The sequence below is a fragment of the Schistocerca serialis genome, chromosome 3 (assembly GCF_023864345.2).
Source record: "Schistocerca serialis cubense isolate TAMUIC-IGC-003099 chromosome 3, iqSchSeri2.2, whole genome shotgun sequence".
Taxonomy (NCBI): Eukaryota; Metazoa; Arthropoda; class Insecta; order Orthoptera; family Acrididae; genus Schistocerca; species Schistocerca serialis.
In genome coordinates this window covers 286,718,340-286,736,704 of record NC_064640.1, presented here as the reverse complement: position 1 = coordinate 286,736,704, position 18,365 = coordinate 286,718,340, and the positions used below count along the sequence as shown (strand labels likewise).

General features: G+C 38.6%; 1 protein-coding gene across 1 annotated transcript in view; it reads right to left on the bottom strand.

Annotated features, from left to right (window-relative positions):
• LOC126470068 (endoribonuclease Dcr-1-like) overlaps window positions 1–18,365 on the bottom strand; it is a 287,625-nt gene that overhangs the window by 3,841 nt on the left and 265,419 nt on the right. Inside the window, exons 24-25 of the mRNA XM_050097576.1 lie at window positions 449–669; window positions 195–360 (exon numbers count right to left, since the gene is read on the bottom strand). Of these exons, the coding sequence (XP_049953533.1) occupies window positions 195–360; window positions 449–669 (387 nt within the window). The remainder of the gene's footprint in view (window positions 1–194; window positions 361–448; window positions 670–18,365) is intronic.

Here is an 18,365-nt window from a genome sequence, read left to right as displayed (position 1 = left end):
CACACACACACACACACACACACACACACACACACACACACAAACACAAATCAGTGAATCATCTTTTTACGCTAATTACCAAGCATGTGTACCAAATCAGATACAATTTCAAAGCACTATGAATCTTTGTCATTCCCATGAATCTAGTACCTGATATGCTAAATAAGACATAAAGTTATAGCTGTGTCAAATACCTATTTCTGATTTCATCATCCGATAGTACACTCTCCAAACAGCATCGAGAGACATGTTGCTATCCAGAAAGATCGCTCCAGCAACTGACTCAAAAACATCTCCCAGTGCTTTTGGGACTTCAACATCTTCAGCTTCTTCACATTCTTCTTCTTCAATTAAATAGTACTGAATTAAAAAAAAAATAGGCATATAAATAGCTCACCAGAGTATCCAACAATTTAACATAGAATTATCAAAGCACAATTGTCACTACCTCTTCACTAATTGTATGTCCATTTTCCTCTTGAATACGAACAAATCTATCAACAACCTCATTTAATCCTGGTGATAAGTGACGGAAGTATTTGTGAAAGCCATAACGAACAGCAAGTGATGCAAATATTGTATTATTCACAAGAGCTGAGCGTAGGTCAGTCAAAGCACCCGGAGAATGTTGACGTGAATCTTCATACAGATGACGAGTGATAAGGTAATCTAGATTTAACAAAAGAAACACATGGCAAGAATATGAATAAAACATTAGCACTGCATATGGAAGCTTTAGAAAAAAATAAAAAATATATAGAAATTACTTAAAGTATTGCTGATTGATATCACTACTTCTTTGATTGAACTACTGTGAAGAATGCTTGATACTGGCACCACAAAAACAACTAAATGTCAGATCCTGGCTGTAATCAACTAATATCCAGCCGGCATTGGTCAAGTTGCCTCGTGTGCTCACTGTAAACCACCATTCTCAGAATACATATAATTTGAGGAATGTTGCTTATATCTTACAGAACAACACTATGCATAAAATAAATTTAGTTCTTACAGAACTCTTTACAACTGCCATGTTACTTCAATTCAAAGGGAGGGAAGAAAGGAAGGAAGGAACCAAGGAAGATTAGAGTTTATGTGCCACTGATAATATCATTATAGACAGAACACAGGTACACACTGGGAAGGATGGCTGAGGAAATCGACAATATCTTTTTGAAAGAAAGCATTTACCATAGTTGACTTAGGCAAAGCACGGGTAAATTAAATGCATATTTCCAGATGAGGATTTGAACCACTGTCATCTCAAATGCGAGTCCATTGTCTGATCCACTGTGCCAACCTGCTCTGTCACGAACATGGGATGTTACAGTGATGGTATTGTAGAAGAGTTCTGGAGAATTCCTTTATTTACCTCAGAGTTTAACAATCCATCAATGATTAATTTTTTTGTGTTTAAGAGGATTTGTTAGTGTAACACTAGAGGAAGAAAGCACTGTCTAATATTTTATACATCAGAGGATTTGGTTGCGACATTAATTATGAAACTACTTGATTACAGCAGGGATTCATTCCAATGTACAACTAATGGTACACAACAGTAAATAAATAACAAATATTAACTAAAACGATGCTGTTGCTATATGGATAGCATGAGAAATGGGAAATTTTTGAACTGGATGTTACAAAACTGAAGCTGGAATAGTACTTTGGAACAAAAGTAACATAATTTAGTACTCATTGCCATACAGTTGGAATGAGTATTTGCTATGAAAGCACTTGAAAAGTGTTGTGATTGTGTGATCACCAATAAAACAGAATTGCAACATTCTTACCAGCCAGTGTATCATGAGCTGGTTTCACTAATTTATTATTATACCAATTGTTCAGAGTTTTGAAGATATGGGTTCTGCCTTTAACAGGATAAAGCCTGACTGTGGAAAATGTCAGTGTTGTGAAAGTCACAATCAACCAGAAAATCTATGTTCAGTTGTCAAATTGCATCAACAATGCAGATGGGTAACGACGTATGCAAAGAATACTTCTTTTGGTAAGTGGTCATCTGTCTTTTTCTACATTGTTAGTTAATTTACTTAATCTTTCTAATAAACAAATGAGCTTATGAAAGTTAAAGCAACACAAAGTTCACAGAAACACACTCAAATTTGATTCACCCTAGAAAAGTGGCAGTGCATACACACTAACTGAAGCATAAAAATTGGCTAAAATTTGCTGTGTAAATATGAGAGAGTATGTAACATGGGTAATGATGTATGCAAAGAATACTTCATAAGCAGAACTTCCATTCAAACAAATATAGATTGCGCAGGAATTTCACCATAAAGAAGGTATGTAGTATAAAGAGTGGCACAACCAGCTTTCAGTTAAGGTTAAAAAGAACACTAATTGCATTAAAGTAAGTGGTTGTCATATTTAGATTATTTCTAGTTTCATAGATGCATGAATATACAGAATTTTCATTGACAATCACAGTACAGTGACTATGACCCTTACAAGTATCCCTTAAACTGCAAATACACTATGACGTTCAGTATGATACCAAAGAATAGTATGATTCCCCCCCCCCCCCCCCTCCCCCTCCTCAGTAGGATTTTTATAACTGCAGTGACAGCACTGAAGTGATTACATACAAAAATTCAACACAGTTAGCAGAAAAAATTCAATTAAACTCTCAGAGACACCCACAACTGGTCATTAAAGAACAGAGTAACTTTAAATGTGGAAAAGACAAACTGCATAAACTCCTGACTAAATAAAAATCCCAATGATACTACACTGACAGTCAACAATGATGTACTAGATTGTGTAGCTGAAACCAAAGTCTTGGGAATGAATGTCAACTGCCCATCGAAATGGACAGAACACTCGAGAATTTCGGCAAAGAGGTTATCCTCAGCACATTATGCCCTGGGTACTCTTGCACCGGTGCAAAATATTTCATGCCTTAAAATAGCCTACTTTGGAGAGATACATTCAACCATCAGTTACAGGATAATGTTCTGAGGAATGTGCTGGGAACATACAGAATATTTTCAAGAAACAGAAAAGACCTGCATGAATAGTAGTAACAGGGCACACCGTAAAGGATTATTAAAAAATGTTAGAAATTATCACAGACCTGTGTGAATACATCTATCACACACAACATATATATGGAAAAAATCTTAATCTGTACACCAGAAACAGCACAATACATGACCATGGAACCAAATCCAGAGACTGTGTAATTAAACAGAAGAAACAGGTCAAAAACTCAAAATAGTGTACTATACCATGGAATAAAATTGTAAAAATTATACAACAGACTGCCACAAGAAATAAAAGACATAAATTATTCCCACACCTCTAGCTAAAGGCTAAAAAAAGTAATTACTAAATAATAACTATTATATTGTAAATGAACATTTAAAATAACTATAGATAGTAACTTAATGTTCATGAACATTGTTCTATGCAACAATTTATGACATGATTAGAAAAGTAGGACTAAGTATTGGAGCTATCAACACAGTAAGAGACGTGTTTATTTTAATAACAAATACTGTACAAATATATGACGACATCCATACACTGTAAACTGTTCTACAGATGAATAAATAAATAATGAGTCCATGAAAACTAACATATGCCTGATATGTTGCTGTGAATTCTTTGAATGAAAGTTCGAAAACTATGCACAGCTTAAAATCAAAACAATAGTTTTCATAGTGCCCCAAAACTGGCGGAAGTAATTCACCAATTATATGACAAGCACATAATTTCATTTAATCTCATTGGCCAAGTGTACTTGATATGTGGTCCAACCACCACTGAAATCAAGACGATAGTTGAAAGAATTACAGGCATTTGTGGCAAAATCCTGGCTAAGCATACTGAGGTTCCACAACATACTCTCGCACTGTGAACTGCTAGATGGAACTTGTTCTTCTGGTATTAATTTTTGAAACATAAAGTGGTTATTGAATAATCAGTGGCATAGAAAATGGCATAATACGTTCAGTATATTTCAACATTAAATGTACTTGATCCCACAATTATTTGAGTATATGGAATCAGTTTGAAATATTCCATTTCCATGAAACCTCCCGAGTTAAAAAAACAGGCTGTACTCTCAACAGTATTGAATATTAATAGTAGTTGTGTGTGTGTTATTGAAAAACGTATATACATTCCAAGTAACTTTTTTCATATTTACTCTCAGCTGAAGGGAATTTGGTTAGGGATCAAAGTGAACTGCAGTCATCTAATATTATTTTGTCCAGCTTGCTTTTTTACTATACTTAATTTGGTTTCATCATTCAAAAGTTCTTAAGTTGTTAAGATTTTTTCACATGTTTTACCTATGTTTTAAACTATGCCATGGATCCTTGATCTTTCCACATGTACCAATATGGTTAAGTTTCCCAAACTGTAGGCATATCCCAATTCCACATACGGTTCCTACATTGTCACCTACCTCAGGGAATTCTCCAAAATGGCCAGAAAAATTACTCATATCCAGGTGCAACCCGTCCTTCCACATAGCCCTTACTGACATAGTTCTGCAAAACTATATAACATAGGACCAAGCCCCCTTGCTCTAACTCTCCTCCATCTGTAAGATCATCCTGCTCTGCAACCCCACTTCCAGATTGAAACCCCTTGCTCTCCAAGAACTAGAGTAGCATGCACAACGCCACTAAAAAAAAAAAAAAAAAAAAAAAAAAAAAAAAAAAAAAAAAAAAAAAAAAAAAAAAGCCTAACAAAGCTTAGTAAAAATTTAATTTAACACTTAATTCAGACTCTATCATATAAGAGAATGACTTTTGGCTTTGTAAGGGCCCTTACGATACTCTAACGTTATTTGGGGCAGATAATGCTGTCAGTTTCATCCTATGTTAATTATTTAGAAGACAATACCACAGCTTCTACTCACCAAGAACACTTTGTCAATTTTTGCACGCTGTATAACGATTACAGGATGAAGAACTGTGGTTACGTCTTTGTAGGAACATCCTAAACAAGGATGGCATTAGATTAACATGTCTTACTCTAGCTATCATTGACAAATTTTCCAGATGAAGGAATCTCAAAGTGCTGCAATCCTTATTCACAATCAAGTATTTTGCAAATTTCAATTTACATGTGGCATCAATCATTCCCATGTCACACAGGTTATAGAAGAAAGGAATCACTTTTCAGTGGACTACTAAGTGAATGCAGGCTTACACTAAAATAAAGCAACATACTGCTTCAAACAATAATCTGTCAAGTATCACTGCCTGTTTCCACAGATTTGCACATAATCACTGTTCCAGCAAAGAACCTACCATCTTTCTGAGATTACTGCACCTGGTGGCAGTATTCACTACTAATTTCTCATCTACAGGACAACTCTGCAACTCACAATTAAGTGCCTGGGAGAAGGTTCATCGAATCATTTTCAGATTATTACTCTACTGTTTCACCCACAAACAGTGCACAAGAGAAATCAGCACCTAAATCTTTCCATGCAGGTTCCTTTTTATCTTATTTTATTATGATGATCATTTTGCCCTATGTAGGTGGGTGCTAGCACGATATTTTTGCATTCGGTGGAGAAAGTTGTTGATTTCAATGTCATGAAAACATCTCAACCAAACAAAAACCATCTTTGTTTTAACGATTGTCACCCCAACTCATGTATCACATCCATTACATTCTTTCTGCTATTTCATGATAAGAAATGAACTGCCCTTCTCTGAACTTTCTCAATATCTTTCGCCAATCCTACAGTACGGCAGTACTCCAGAGAAGGATGGACAAGTGTAGTCTAGGCAGTCTCTTTAGTATACCTGTTGCATATTCTACGTCAGCACTCCACAGTCAACATGCTCCACCAGTAGAAGGCTAGCTTAAGTGTGCAAGTAGTGAGCACTGTACCCCCTCCCTTCCATTATCACAGTGCAGGGTAGGGAGAGCAGAGCTGTGTGCAGCTTTGACAGGAGACCGCACATATTTCTCAGACTAATTAATTATGCAACCACAAATGTGAAGGTCACTGTAAATGAGGTTTTACTACTATAAATTAAACAAATAAACTAAAATCATTATCATGCCACATAATTTCATTATTAAATACATACATATTTCTTAATCAGGCACTACAGCTGTAATGATTTTTAATCACCTCTCATGCTATGGAGCAGTATAAATAACTGTGAATTTTGTGACTGTGGAATTTGGAGCCCAGCAGTACTACCACAACACGAGGGCTACACCAGACAATGGGATGGCTGGGTACCACCAGCTGCAGCCATTTGTTCGAGACCAGGTTGTGTCAGTCACCTCCAAACTAAGTCCAGCCTGCAGCACTTGGTGCCACAGTGCACCAGATTTACTGTCTGTGCCTGCCAATGACAGCCTCCTGCCAGCAGGCGGGGGGTTATGTCCTGTGCAAAGCAATCTTTCCTTCACCACAGCAGACACAAGATGCATCTGAGCAGAAGGCAGACACAGCAAGAAGAGGAAGCATGCTGTTGACATCACAACCATGGACTACTGAAGGGCTGCCGGCTTGCTGCCTGTCCTGATGTCAGCACTGCAAGGCGCTGACACGTGTACCATCCCACTCAGTGGAGGCAAGCCGTCCAACTGACCATCGTCAGTCTGCCATGCTACAGTAAGGCATGTCTGCCTCACATTCCCACTGGAGAAATGTGTAACTGAAAGTAATAAAGTGTTTTTCTCAATCACCAGTGTACCACTGGGTCCCACCAGCCCACTGCCCTCACAGGCCACAACGTAGTTTGTGCCAAGTGGTGCCACAGGTCATGCCACCCCCATCAGAGTGCTGTCAGAAGCATTGATGTCACACCGCCAGTGGACATTGGAGCATACTCCTGCAACCTACAGTGCCTTCATTGTGGGGTGAGTGAAACTGTTGTTTGTGTTTTGTGACAGACATGGCATCAAAAATGAAGGGTCATTGTAACTGCAAAGTTACTTTTGTGAGGCCAGAAGAACTGGTGGACATCCGCCAATTTAGGAGTGATAGTAAGGATCAGACAGGATCATAATCTTAACCCTCAATGGAAAAATGGAGGAAATGACAGATGTACTAACAGAGAGGAAGTTGGATATATTGGGATTAAGTGAAACAAAGTGGAAGGGAAAAGGTGAGAAGAATTTGAGAGGAGGAGGAAAACTGTACTGGAGTGGGAATAACAGGTATGGAAGAAATGGTGTGGCAGTGATGGTGAATAAGAATGTACAAAGCTGTATTGAAAATGTGAGATATATATCAGACAGGATCATAATCTTAAACCTGAGATTCCAAAAAGAAACACTAAAAGTAATCCAGATTTATGCACCTCAAGTGGGATGTAGCGAAGAAGAGAAGATGGACTTTGAAAATGTGTTAGAAAACCATATAGAGAGTGCTAATATAGTGATGGGAGATTTTAATGCACAGGTAGGCAAAGACAGAAAGGGATTTGAGCAAGTATTGGGATGTTTTGGATATGGAGGCAGAAATGAAGAAGGGGAAAGACTCCTGGATTTGTGCCAGATGAATGGAATGAAAATAGCAAACAGCTGGTTTATGAAGAGAGAAAGTCATGTTATCACCAGATACAGTTGGGATGGAAGAACGAAGAATGTAATTGATTATATTCTAGTAGATAGGGAATGGGGAGAGAAAGTAACAAATGTGAAGGTAATTCCAAGTGTGAGTGCAGATGGAGACCATAGATTACTGGTGGGACAATGGAAAATGAATCAGTGTGTGAAAAATAGAAAACAGAAGAAAGTGATGAGGATACGGGATTGGAAATTGAATGAGAGTGAATGTGCTGAGAAGTATAGAGAATTAATAACACAAAAATTTCCAAAAGAAGTTTTCTGCGATGTAGAAAAAGAATGGAGTTTATTCAAAGACACTTTAGTCGAAGCAGCACAAAAAGTATGTGGCAGAACATCTGGAAAGGAAAAAATAAGACAGACAAGTTGGTGGGATGATACCACAATCCAAGCAGTTAGAAGAAAAAATGGAGCATGGAGAAAATGGTGGAAAACTAAAAATGACGAAGACCATAAAAGATATATAGAGGAAAAGAAGAAGTGCAAAGAAATAGTGGAAACAGCAAAGAAAAAGGCATGGGAAGAGTTTACAAAAAAACTTGAAGAAGATGTGAAGAGCAATAAGAAAATGTTCTATAAAATGATGAAAAATAAAAGGAAGGCTTCTGAAGTACCAGTAAAGATGGAAACAGAGGACGGTACCATTATTGAAGATCCAGGGAATATAAAAGATCTCTGCAAAGAACATTTTAAGAAGCTGTTAAACGCTGAGGAGCAGGTACACGAGGAAACAACAAATAATGAAGAAATTGAGAGAAGTTGGGAAGCAGAATTAGGACAAATTACACGGGAAGAAATGGAAAAAGCTGTGAAGAAGATGAATGGGGGGAAAGCCCCAGGACCTGATGAAGTATCAGTGGACATGATAAGAGCAGCAGGTCCAGTGGGAATGCAGTGGCTGTATAGAGTACTATCAAGCGAGTGGAGAAATAGTAAAATACCTGACGACTGGACAACAGGAGACATTGTTCCCATCTTCAAGAAAGGCAATAAAAGACTTTGTAAAAACTACAGAGGAATAACCCTCATGAGTCATACAGCCAAGATTTTTGAAAGAATTTTACTAAATAGAATAAGTGGAAAGATAGAAAAGGAGCTGAGTGAAGAACGGCAAGGGTTTAGGGAAGGGAGGAGCACGATCTACCTGATATTTTCTATCCGTCAACTGATGGAAAAAAGTTGGGAGTATAACAAAAGGGTGATAATGGTTTTTATAGACATAGAAAAGGCATATGACTCAGTTGACAGGGAAAGACTCTGGGACGAACTGAAGAAGATAGATATAGAAGATGGATACATTAATGTTATAAAGACAATGTACAGAGGCGACAATTGTAGAATTAGAATACCACTGGGGAACTCTGAATACTTCGAAACAAGACAAGGACTTAAGCAAGGAAGTATTCTATCTCCTGCGCTTTTTAATGTTGTGATGGAGGGAATGAATAGGGCAGTTAAAGATATAGTAAAAGAAAAAGACGAAAAGATGATTTTTGCAGATGATATGGTAATATGGGGTGATAAAGAGGTAGATGTACAGTTACAGCTTGATGCGTGGAAGGAAATAATGACAAGGTATGGATTAAAAATAAACAAAGATAAGAGTGAAGTAATGGTATTTGGAAGGGAGAAAGGAATCAACGGAAATATTACCTTGAATGGAGAACCCCTCAAAGTGGTAGAAAGTTTCACTTATTTAGGGAGTGAAATATCTAGGGATGGAAGAATAACTAACGAAATTAATAGGAGGTTACAGAAGGGAGGCAATTTCTATCAAACAATAAAACATCTGATTTGGAATAATGAAGTTTCAGAAAGAGCAAAACTCCTTATGTATAAGAATTATTACATCCCTATTGTCACCTATGGTGGAGAAACATGGACAATGACAGAAAGGGACTGGAGCAGACTGCAAGCAGGGGAAATGAAATTTCTCAGAGCAGTTAAGGGAAAAACAAGAATGGACAGAGTAAGGAATGTAGAGATTAGAAAGGACCTCAAACAAAAAAGTATGAGAGAAGAAATTGAAAGGAAGAGATTAAGATGGTATGGGCATGTTAAGAGGATGCATGGGCAGAGACTCCCCAAAATTATGGAAGAACTAAAGATGGATGGGAAAAGACCTAGAGGGCGCCCAAGAACACGGTGCAAAATGGGAGTGAGAATGTCTGTTGAAAGGAGAGGTGTGACCTGGCAGCAAGTGGAGGAAGAAAAGTGGTGGGAGGACCGAGCCAAATGGAGAGGACTCATCAGCACCCAGACCCGGCAGTAGCTGGAGCGGGATTCGGATATAGATAGATGGATAGTAAGGATCAGTAATCAGAGTCCATGTGATGAGCATAGTGTAGTTTACTTGGGCATTTTGCCCCTTGTGCCAAGTCTGTGGCAGTTGTCTGTTTTACATGTCATCATTTTGGCCATATGCAAGACAATGCAGGGACTCGAAGTGGCTGAAATTAGGCATAAGAAATAAGCATGGTAGTATTGTCAGCTAAGGATTGTTCTGTTCGCTCACAGAAAGATCTGTACCTAAAGACTGGAAAATTGCTCAAGTCACACAAATACCCAAAAAGAGAAGTAAGGGTAATACATTGAATTACAGGCCCATATCACTGATGTCGATTTGCAGTACGGTTTTGGAACATATACTGTATACTAACATTATGAAGTACCTCAAAGAAAACAATTTATTGACACATAGTCAGCACGGATTCAGAAAATATCATTCTTGCGAAACACAACTCTCTCTTTATACTCGTGAAGTAATGAGTGCTATCGACAGAGGATGTCATATTGATTCCATATTTTTAGATTTCCAGAAGGCTTTCAACACCGTTCCACACAAGCGTCTTCTAACCAAACCGTGCGCCTATGGATTATTGCCTCAGTTGTGTGACTGGATTCATGATTTCTTGTCAGAAAAGTCACAGTTTGTAGTAATAGACAGAAAGTCATCAAGTAAAACAGAAATAATACCCAGAATTCGCCGAGGAAGGGTTAAAGACCCTCTATTGTTCCTGATCTATATTAACAACATAGGAGACAATCTCAGTAGCCGTCTCAGATTGTTTGCAGATGATGCTGTCATTTACTGTCTTGTAAAGTCATCAGATGACCAAAACGAATTGCAAAATAATTTAGAAAGATATCTGTATGGTGCAAAAAGTGGCAATTGACCCTGAATAAAGAAAATTGTGAAGTTATTCACATGAGTAGTAAAGGAATCTGCTAAATTTCGATTATGCGATAAGTCACACACATCTGAAGGTTGTAAATTCCACTAAATACTTAGGGATTACAATTACAAATGCCCTAAATTGGAACAATCACATGGATAATGTCGTGGGTAGAGCCAACCAAAGACTGCGATTCATTGGCAGAACACTTAGAAGGTGCAACAGGTCTACTAAAGAGACTGCTTCACCATGCTTGTCTGTCCTATTCTGGAGTATTGCTGTGCGGTGTTGGATCCGCATCAGATGGGACTGATGGATGACATCGAAAAAATACAAAGAAGGGCAGCTCATTTTGTATTATTGTAAAGTAGGGGAGATAGTGCCACAGACATGATACATGAATTGGAGTGGCAATCATTAAAACAAAGGCATTTTTCATTGCGATGGGATCTTCTCATGAAATTTCATTCACCAGTTTTCTCCTCTGATTGCGAAAACATTCTGTTGGCACCCACCATCATAGCGAGAAATGATCATCACAATAAAATAAGAGAAATCAGGGCTCACTCTCGCCGTTCGAGAGTGGAATGGTAGAGAGACAGCTTGATGGTGGTTCATTGAACCCTCTTCCAGGCACTTTATTGTGAATAGCAGAGTAATCATGTAGATGTAGATGTAGAGAAGCTATGGGAGTCAGCCTAAATTAAGCAGGGTATATAAGTGGTGTCTCATGTATGTGAAGGCTACAGCATGATTTTAGGGTTAGACAAGGCTTAACACCTCACTGATTTTGAGCACGACTACTCATGCCTGCACACACTCTTCCTCGCAAGCAGACAAATTGCATTATCTTCGTGCGGAAAGAAATGCGGACGCACCATGTGCTCATGACAACATGGGAGGATCAGTTTTGACAGCGGTGTCATTTAAGAGCAGTAATGATGAGTTAGCACTGTGAAACACTGACAATGTTTTCGCTTTTCAATTCACAGAATGAGGAATATTATTTCTCTATACAAAAATATGGGTATACAAAATCTTTACTCTATTATAAGACACTGAATCTATTCGCTAATTTCATTTTACAAAGGTACTAAATGTCTTACCATGTAAAATAATTTGCAAATGGAAAATGTGAAGGGCCGTAGTGTGGACAAATAGTTTTAAAAAAGCTTAAAAAGAAACTCTCTGAAGAGGTGGAGGAAGAAGAGAAAGAAAACTAAGGTGACTTTGTCATTCAGATGAGGTACGAAACTATACTACTTTTAGCAAAGTCCTTGCACTTTTTCACAAATGGTGAACTTACACTCTTTAACAAATGGTGAAAGAATACTTGGCCTCAAAATTTATGTCCAGTTCAGGTAGAAGAGTTTTGTGTGGTGTCGTTATCAAACTCTTATGTCCCACACAAATTATGGCAGACATTCAGAGCCAGCTTCCAGAAATTTGTAAAGTGTTTGTTACACATTCTTCAGCACTTTATGAAAGCATAGATATCACAGGCACACAAATGGATGTGACATTCTTAGGGGCATTGAAAAAGGTGTAGAAAATATAGTCTGTCATGGGATTTACTAATCTATATATGTCTACAGAGGGAGCACCAGGTGTGTTGGAAAACAAACCAGGATTCTTAATGTAACTGAATGGGAAAATGAAAAAAACTTCCAGTACCCAATTTGTACTGATCTGCAGGTTGAAATGTGATTTGCAATGTGACAAGAGAAATTAAGACAGTGTAGATTCCTCAAAGCACTTCCCTCACATCTGATTTCCTCATTTACACAAGTCTCCACAAAACTCATCAACCTGTTCCTTGTGATGATGGTGGGGGAACAGTACTTGCTGCTCACAGGCCTGAGCTCACCATCTGCTCACAGAAAAAACTGTCTGTGAAGCCCTGGGTTAGACTTTCTCCATCAACATCATGACCCACAGGATTGTGTGTTGAGTGGCACCAGAAAGTCCCTGTGGCCTTGTGTGGAGCCTGACTTACCAATTGGTATGTTGCATTTAGTGGAGCTGCTGAAACGTAGTGATGTATTGGATGCAGTGTATTGTCTAGCAACCTGAAGTGCTGTACACTTACAAGAAAAGGATGGAGGCAAGGTAATACCCATCAATGTGGATAATTTTAGCACCAAGGAGTTCAAGCCACTGAAGTGAATGTTAGCGGTAATGTCAGAAATTCTGGAAAAGGAATATTGCTGCAGCAAAGACGTAAGCTGTGAAAAGGCACAGGAAGTTACTAAGACTGCATTGCATAAGAAGATTAAGCATTTGCAGGAAACAAAGAGAGCGCATATGGAAGAGTCTGAGTTTCAAAAGCTGTTCTTTCCACATGAGCCATTGCCTGCATTGCCTGTTGTGCAACACAGGAATCCTATGGGGAATGAGGTGCTGGCATACACAAAGCCATACAGAATACTGCAGACCCTGCAGTTGATTTTAAAAGAATTTATGAATCAGCAGTTGGCCAATGGCATAACACAGGAGAGTAGTAGACCATGGGGGGCGAGAACTGTAATCATACCAAAAGAGACTACAGATGGTTCAAGGAAGTATCGATTCTGCTGCCACTACCACCTGTGACGAAGCAAGCTGGGATAATTTTAATTCCCCTCTTGTTTTGCCATTTGTCTCCTTAAATTCATTTTGTTACTTTTAACTAATTATCATTAACAGAAGTGAATATAATATGCATTTCCATAAAAGAGAAAGACTGGCCCTCAATTTTAAAGTAAATAGCACCAGATCTAATTTTGTGCTTAGTTTTATGTATGTAATTGATTTTCTAATTTATTTTGACTATTCCTAGTTAGTATCGTTTGTTATAGGGTGAAATCAGTGATTGTTTTGTAACTTAAATTCTATTGTTGACATATAAACAAATATAAATTCTGTAATAACTGTAAACATTTGGAAGGCGAAATGCTGGTAATCTTGAAGTATCTATTTAGCTTTATTCAAAAACATGTTAGCAAAACCAGCCCTTCATTAATTCCAAAGTAATTAACAGTTTTGTCAGAAGTATTGTTTGCATTACTATATTTGTTAATTTCATGATTTATACAAATAACTCAGCCCAAACCTCATAGTAGAAGAAACTGTTAAAAAAGACGCAATTTTTCAATATATTCAGTTAAGTGAGTGAGTTAAGTTTTAATTGTAATTTCTGCAAATTTAACTTCGAAAAATGTGTAGTTTCAGTACCAATTATTGTGATGACATATAAGCGCCCAATTTTTGGTCATGAGACAGTCAGTCCACAGCTGAGTTTCTGACGAGTAACCTGTGCTGGTTAGAACAACAACAATGGTGAAAATTAACTGTGGAATAAGTGTTAAACAATTAGGCAATGTGTAAAAACAGTGACAGTGTCTGCTCCATATGTACCTGATTATTCTTCAAGAACTGTGAACTTTGTAGTTAGATTTTACTGCTCGTAGACGTTCAACAGGAAACTATTGTAGCAGTATGTGGAGGTTTGCCTACAAACTATTAATGAGGCTTATCAAAAGTTAAACAATAGTGCACTGGCCGTTAACTATGTATTATTGGCGGGGTTGTGAACATTGAAATTAAAGTACTGTGACACAAAACTGTGCACTTGTCGGCAACATGATTTACAGTAGCGTGTGTCGGAATCCACAACACATTTTTCAGCCAGCGTAGCAACGCAGTATGTCGACACCGAGGACGATCAACAACCGAAGAATTAAAAGCAGATGGGAGCGCCACACACCATTTGAACAGTAAGACAACCAAAGATACTTACCCATTCCAAACACCACAGAAACAATTGATAATCTTTGGCAGTGCCAATATTTCTTGATGATGGATGTGAGGAGTGGTTACCATCAGTTGGAGGCGATTGCAGATGCTTTTTCAGTACTTTGTGGACATTATCAATATAGGAGGATGCTGCTTGGCTTGAAAAATGGAGCGTAACATTTCGGATGGAGTACTGAAGGGATTACAGCACCATCAATGTTTAGTGCACCTGGACAATGTAACTGTTCCATGAGAAAATTTAAAGTAGTGACTGATCATGTTGTTTTGAAGTGGTTACTAGGTTTGAAGGACCCATCTGCTAGACTTACAAGATGGGCATTAAAACTCAGTGAATTTGATTACAAAGTAATCCACAAACTGGAGAAGAAACAAGGAAATGCAGACACACTAACCAGGAAGGTAGCAGCGATACAAGCAAAGTATCACTAACTTGCTGAGTGGAAAGCAACACAGAATACTGATGGAGAATGTAAGCAGCTCATCATGTGTGAGGGATTGTTAAGTAAGGAGGCTTGACTGGGATCACAAGTGGTAGTACCAGCAAAGTTCAAGGAATAGATGGTTATAGAGAGGCACGATCATGTTTTATCTAGCCGTGGTGGGTGAAGAGCAACGAATCATAGGGTGGCAGAAAAGTACTCCTGGAAAAGAAGGAAAAGCTATGTCGATCAGTATGTTACTGTCACAGAGACCACCAGAAGCAACAAAACTATTTCAGTTTATTGGGCTGGACGTATTACGATGGTTTAACCAAACTCCAGCAGTTAACTGTTTCATGCTGACTGTAATGGAATGTTTCTCTCATTTTACTGAGATGGTGCCGATGCCAGACCAGAAGCAGTCACAGTCACACAAGTGTTGGTGATTACATGGATGTTGAACTTTGGGATGCCGAGCACAATAATAATGGATAAAGGGACGAACTTCATGTTGGACCTGATAAAAGAGTCACGTTAGTTGTCAAGAGTGAAAAAATTAAGAACTAGTCTGCTTGATCCCCAGTCAAACAGAAGGACAGAGTGGGTTCATCGAACAATCAGGAGGATTACATCAACTTCATCCATATGGACTGTGATACATATTTATCCATTTTGAAGAGTGCGTATAATTTGAAAGTACGCACTAGCACACGGTTGTTGCCATTTGAGGTGATGTATGGCAAAAAGGTATTGCCGTTGATTGATATAATTAAGTTGAAGGGAACATGAATGGAGAATAAGTCCAAGAGTTTGCAGGAATGGTGAGAGAAGTTTGGAATAGAGTCTAAAAAGCAAACACCAAGGCATTGGAGAGGCAGGGGTGTCAGTGAAGTGCATGTGAACTTTACCTCAACACAAGGGGGGCCATACAAGGTGGTCTAGTGGGTGATGTTGTCAAGTCCATATAGTCAGGAAGGAAAAACAAAAACGTTCATGACATGATATCACATCCTATACCATGTAATTGAAACCACATCAGCTGTAAATGTGAAGCTACAATTGCCAACAAGGTCAACGACTGTACATGTCTGACATAAAAGTCCAAGGGAGCATCAGAACTGATCCCAAGAGGAATACCTGTAGACTCAAGGAAGAGAGAAAAAAAATAAGGAGCAGAAGAGTCAGCAACCGGAGGAGGTTAAAGTAGTGTTGTGTACAATCACAGGCATATGCTAGGGTAAGGATTATCTTTAATTTTTATGTGAGAGATGCTGACCAGAGAGAGCAGGCTTCTGGAGGAGGGGAAATGATAATGCTCCCTGTCCTCAAGATCATCACCTGGATGGATGAGTTTCAGTTTTGTCCAGTTGCAGATGGACACTAAGATTGGCATTTAATGTATGGGAACTACAGAATGAATAAGAATACTGGAAGAGGTATTCTCGGGTTAACAACAGCCAGTGCACAGTAATGGAGTACTTAGGAAGGTGTCAAGGGGATTACAAGAATTTGCTCATAGCATATGCATGGTCGATGGAACATATTCAGGGTGTAAAGGAAGCAGGAAGAAAAGAGCATGATTAGATGTTGGTGGAAGGATACTCAAGACAGTTTTTTGGGACAGTTGATGCAAATGACCTGAGTGAGCTAACAGGACAGAGGAAACCATGAGAGAGTTAGCAGAAGGGAATAGAGAGACTGTAGAGTGGCATTCCACACAGTTTGCGAGTTTGGAGAGCGGCGAGCTGAACAATGCATATGTGCTTTGACAACTAACTAGGGAAGTATTGGATTATGCCAGAGCATTTACTAGTATTCTAAACAGAGATTTACAGGGAATTCAAGCACAAATGAAAGCATTGGAGGATAATGCTAATAAGGTTTTGGCAATTACTAGAGGGTAGTGTCTGGGACACAAGAGTGGAATTAATGAGCTTGTAGGAAGCCATTCATCAGTCACTGCATAGCCAATTGAGTCTGGTGGTACTGTCACGCAAACAATATCTGAAGGAATTTAGAAAGATGGAGAAAGAACTATTGCTGGAACTACAGTTAATACCAGAGCCTAACAGTTAACACCTGCCTTAGTACCATCACGGGGGAACTATGAAAGTGATAATGGATAGTGCACAGTTGTGCATTTCAGTGACAGTATCAGTGGCAGACATACACACATCATTTAGGTGTTACACAGTACACAACTATCTGGCAAGGTTAGAAACAGTGGGGAAGTTTGAGCAGATAAAAGAGGGTGGTGTGTTGCTGATAACTGAAGATGGGGACTGGCATGTGGTAATGGCAGAGAGAGAACTACAACAATGCAAAATGGGGCAGTCACTGTATGTCCTACTCATGAGATACAGCTGTATGTCCTACTCGTGAGATACAGAGGGAGGAAACGCATGTCATGCAATTGCTCAGGGTCAAAGCAGATGGTCAACCATGCCACAAACAGGCAATGGAACTGAAGGCATACTTATAGTAAGTGCATCTATATGAGGTATACTGGGTGTATAACGATATAGTAGTGATGGTGGCAACTTGTTATGAACAAGGGTAGCTCATGGAGTGAAATGCATGGAGCTAAGTGGTAGTGGTTTGTTAATTAATGGAAGCATATGTGATATTACAGGACCACCATTTTATTTATCAGCTACAATTATGGGAATTAATCACTTAAATATAACACAACTGCAGCTATATTGGACAGACAAACCTTTGGAGATGTTTCCTAAACATAACCTTACATTAATAAATGATACCAAAAAACCAAATCTAGTTCACTCTCTGAATCAGATGATAGCGGCACAGGATGGGCAGATCACTGCTGAGCAACTAATGCAGCGCATTTAACAGTATCGGGATGGTAGATGATGGGTAACCCTGATATTGTGTGTTGCACAGCCAAGTGCCAAGGTGACTCTGATTTTGTTTTGCATAGCTTTAACTTGAGATGAAGAGCCGTTCAACAACCCAATTCATGGGTAATCCAGGTTCCAGTACACTGGATCCCCCAAGTGTGAGATGTAGAGTATTTTTTTTAATAAAGAAAAGAATTTGTTACCCTTAAGGAAAATAGGAAGCATACAGAAAGCCATGTAAGGGGCAAAGAAGTGCAGTGGGTACAGTTACATTAAGCAATGGACATGCTGATAAAGTTCAAACAAGCAGCCACAGAGTCTAATGTAGCATAAGAAATGTATATTTAGCCAAGTATAATCTTGGGAGTGCATTTTATTTTGTAAATCGATGGTTGAAGTAATTTACAGTGGAGAACCAATCTTGTGCAAGACCCGAGGATCTGGGTCTTCCCGGCAGGGGGGGCAATGTAGCATTGCTACCTAGTCTTAAGTGAAACTTGTACGCATTTGTAAGAAACCCCTGTGGAAAGTTGCAT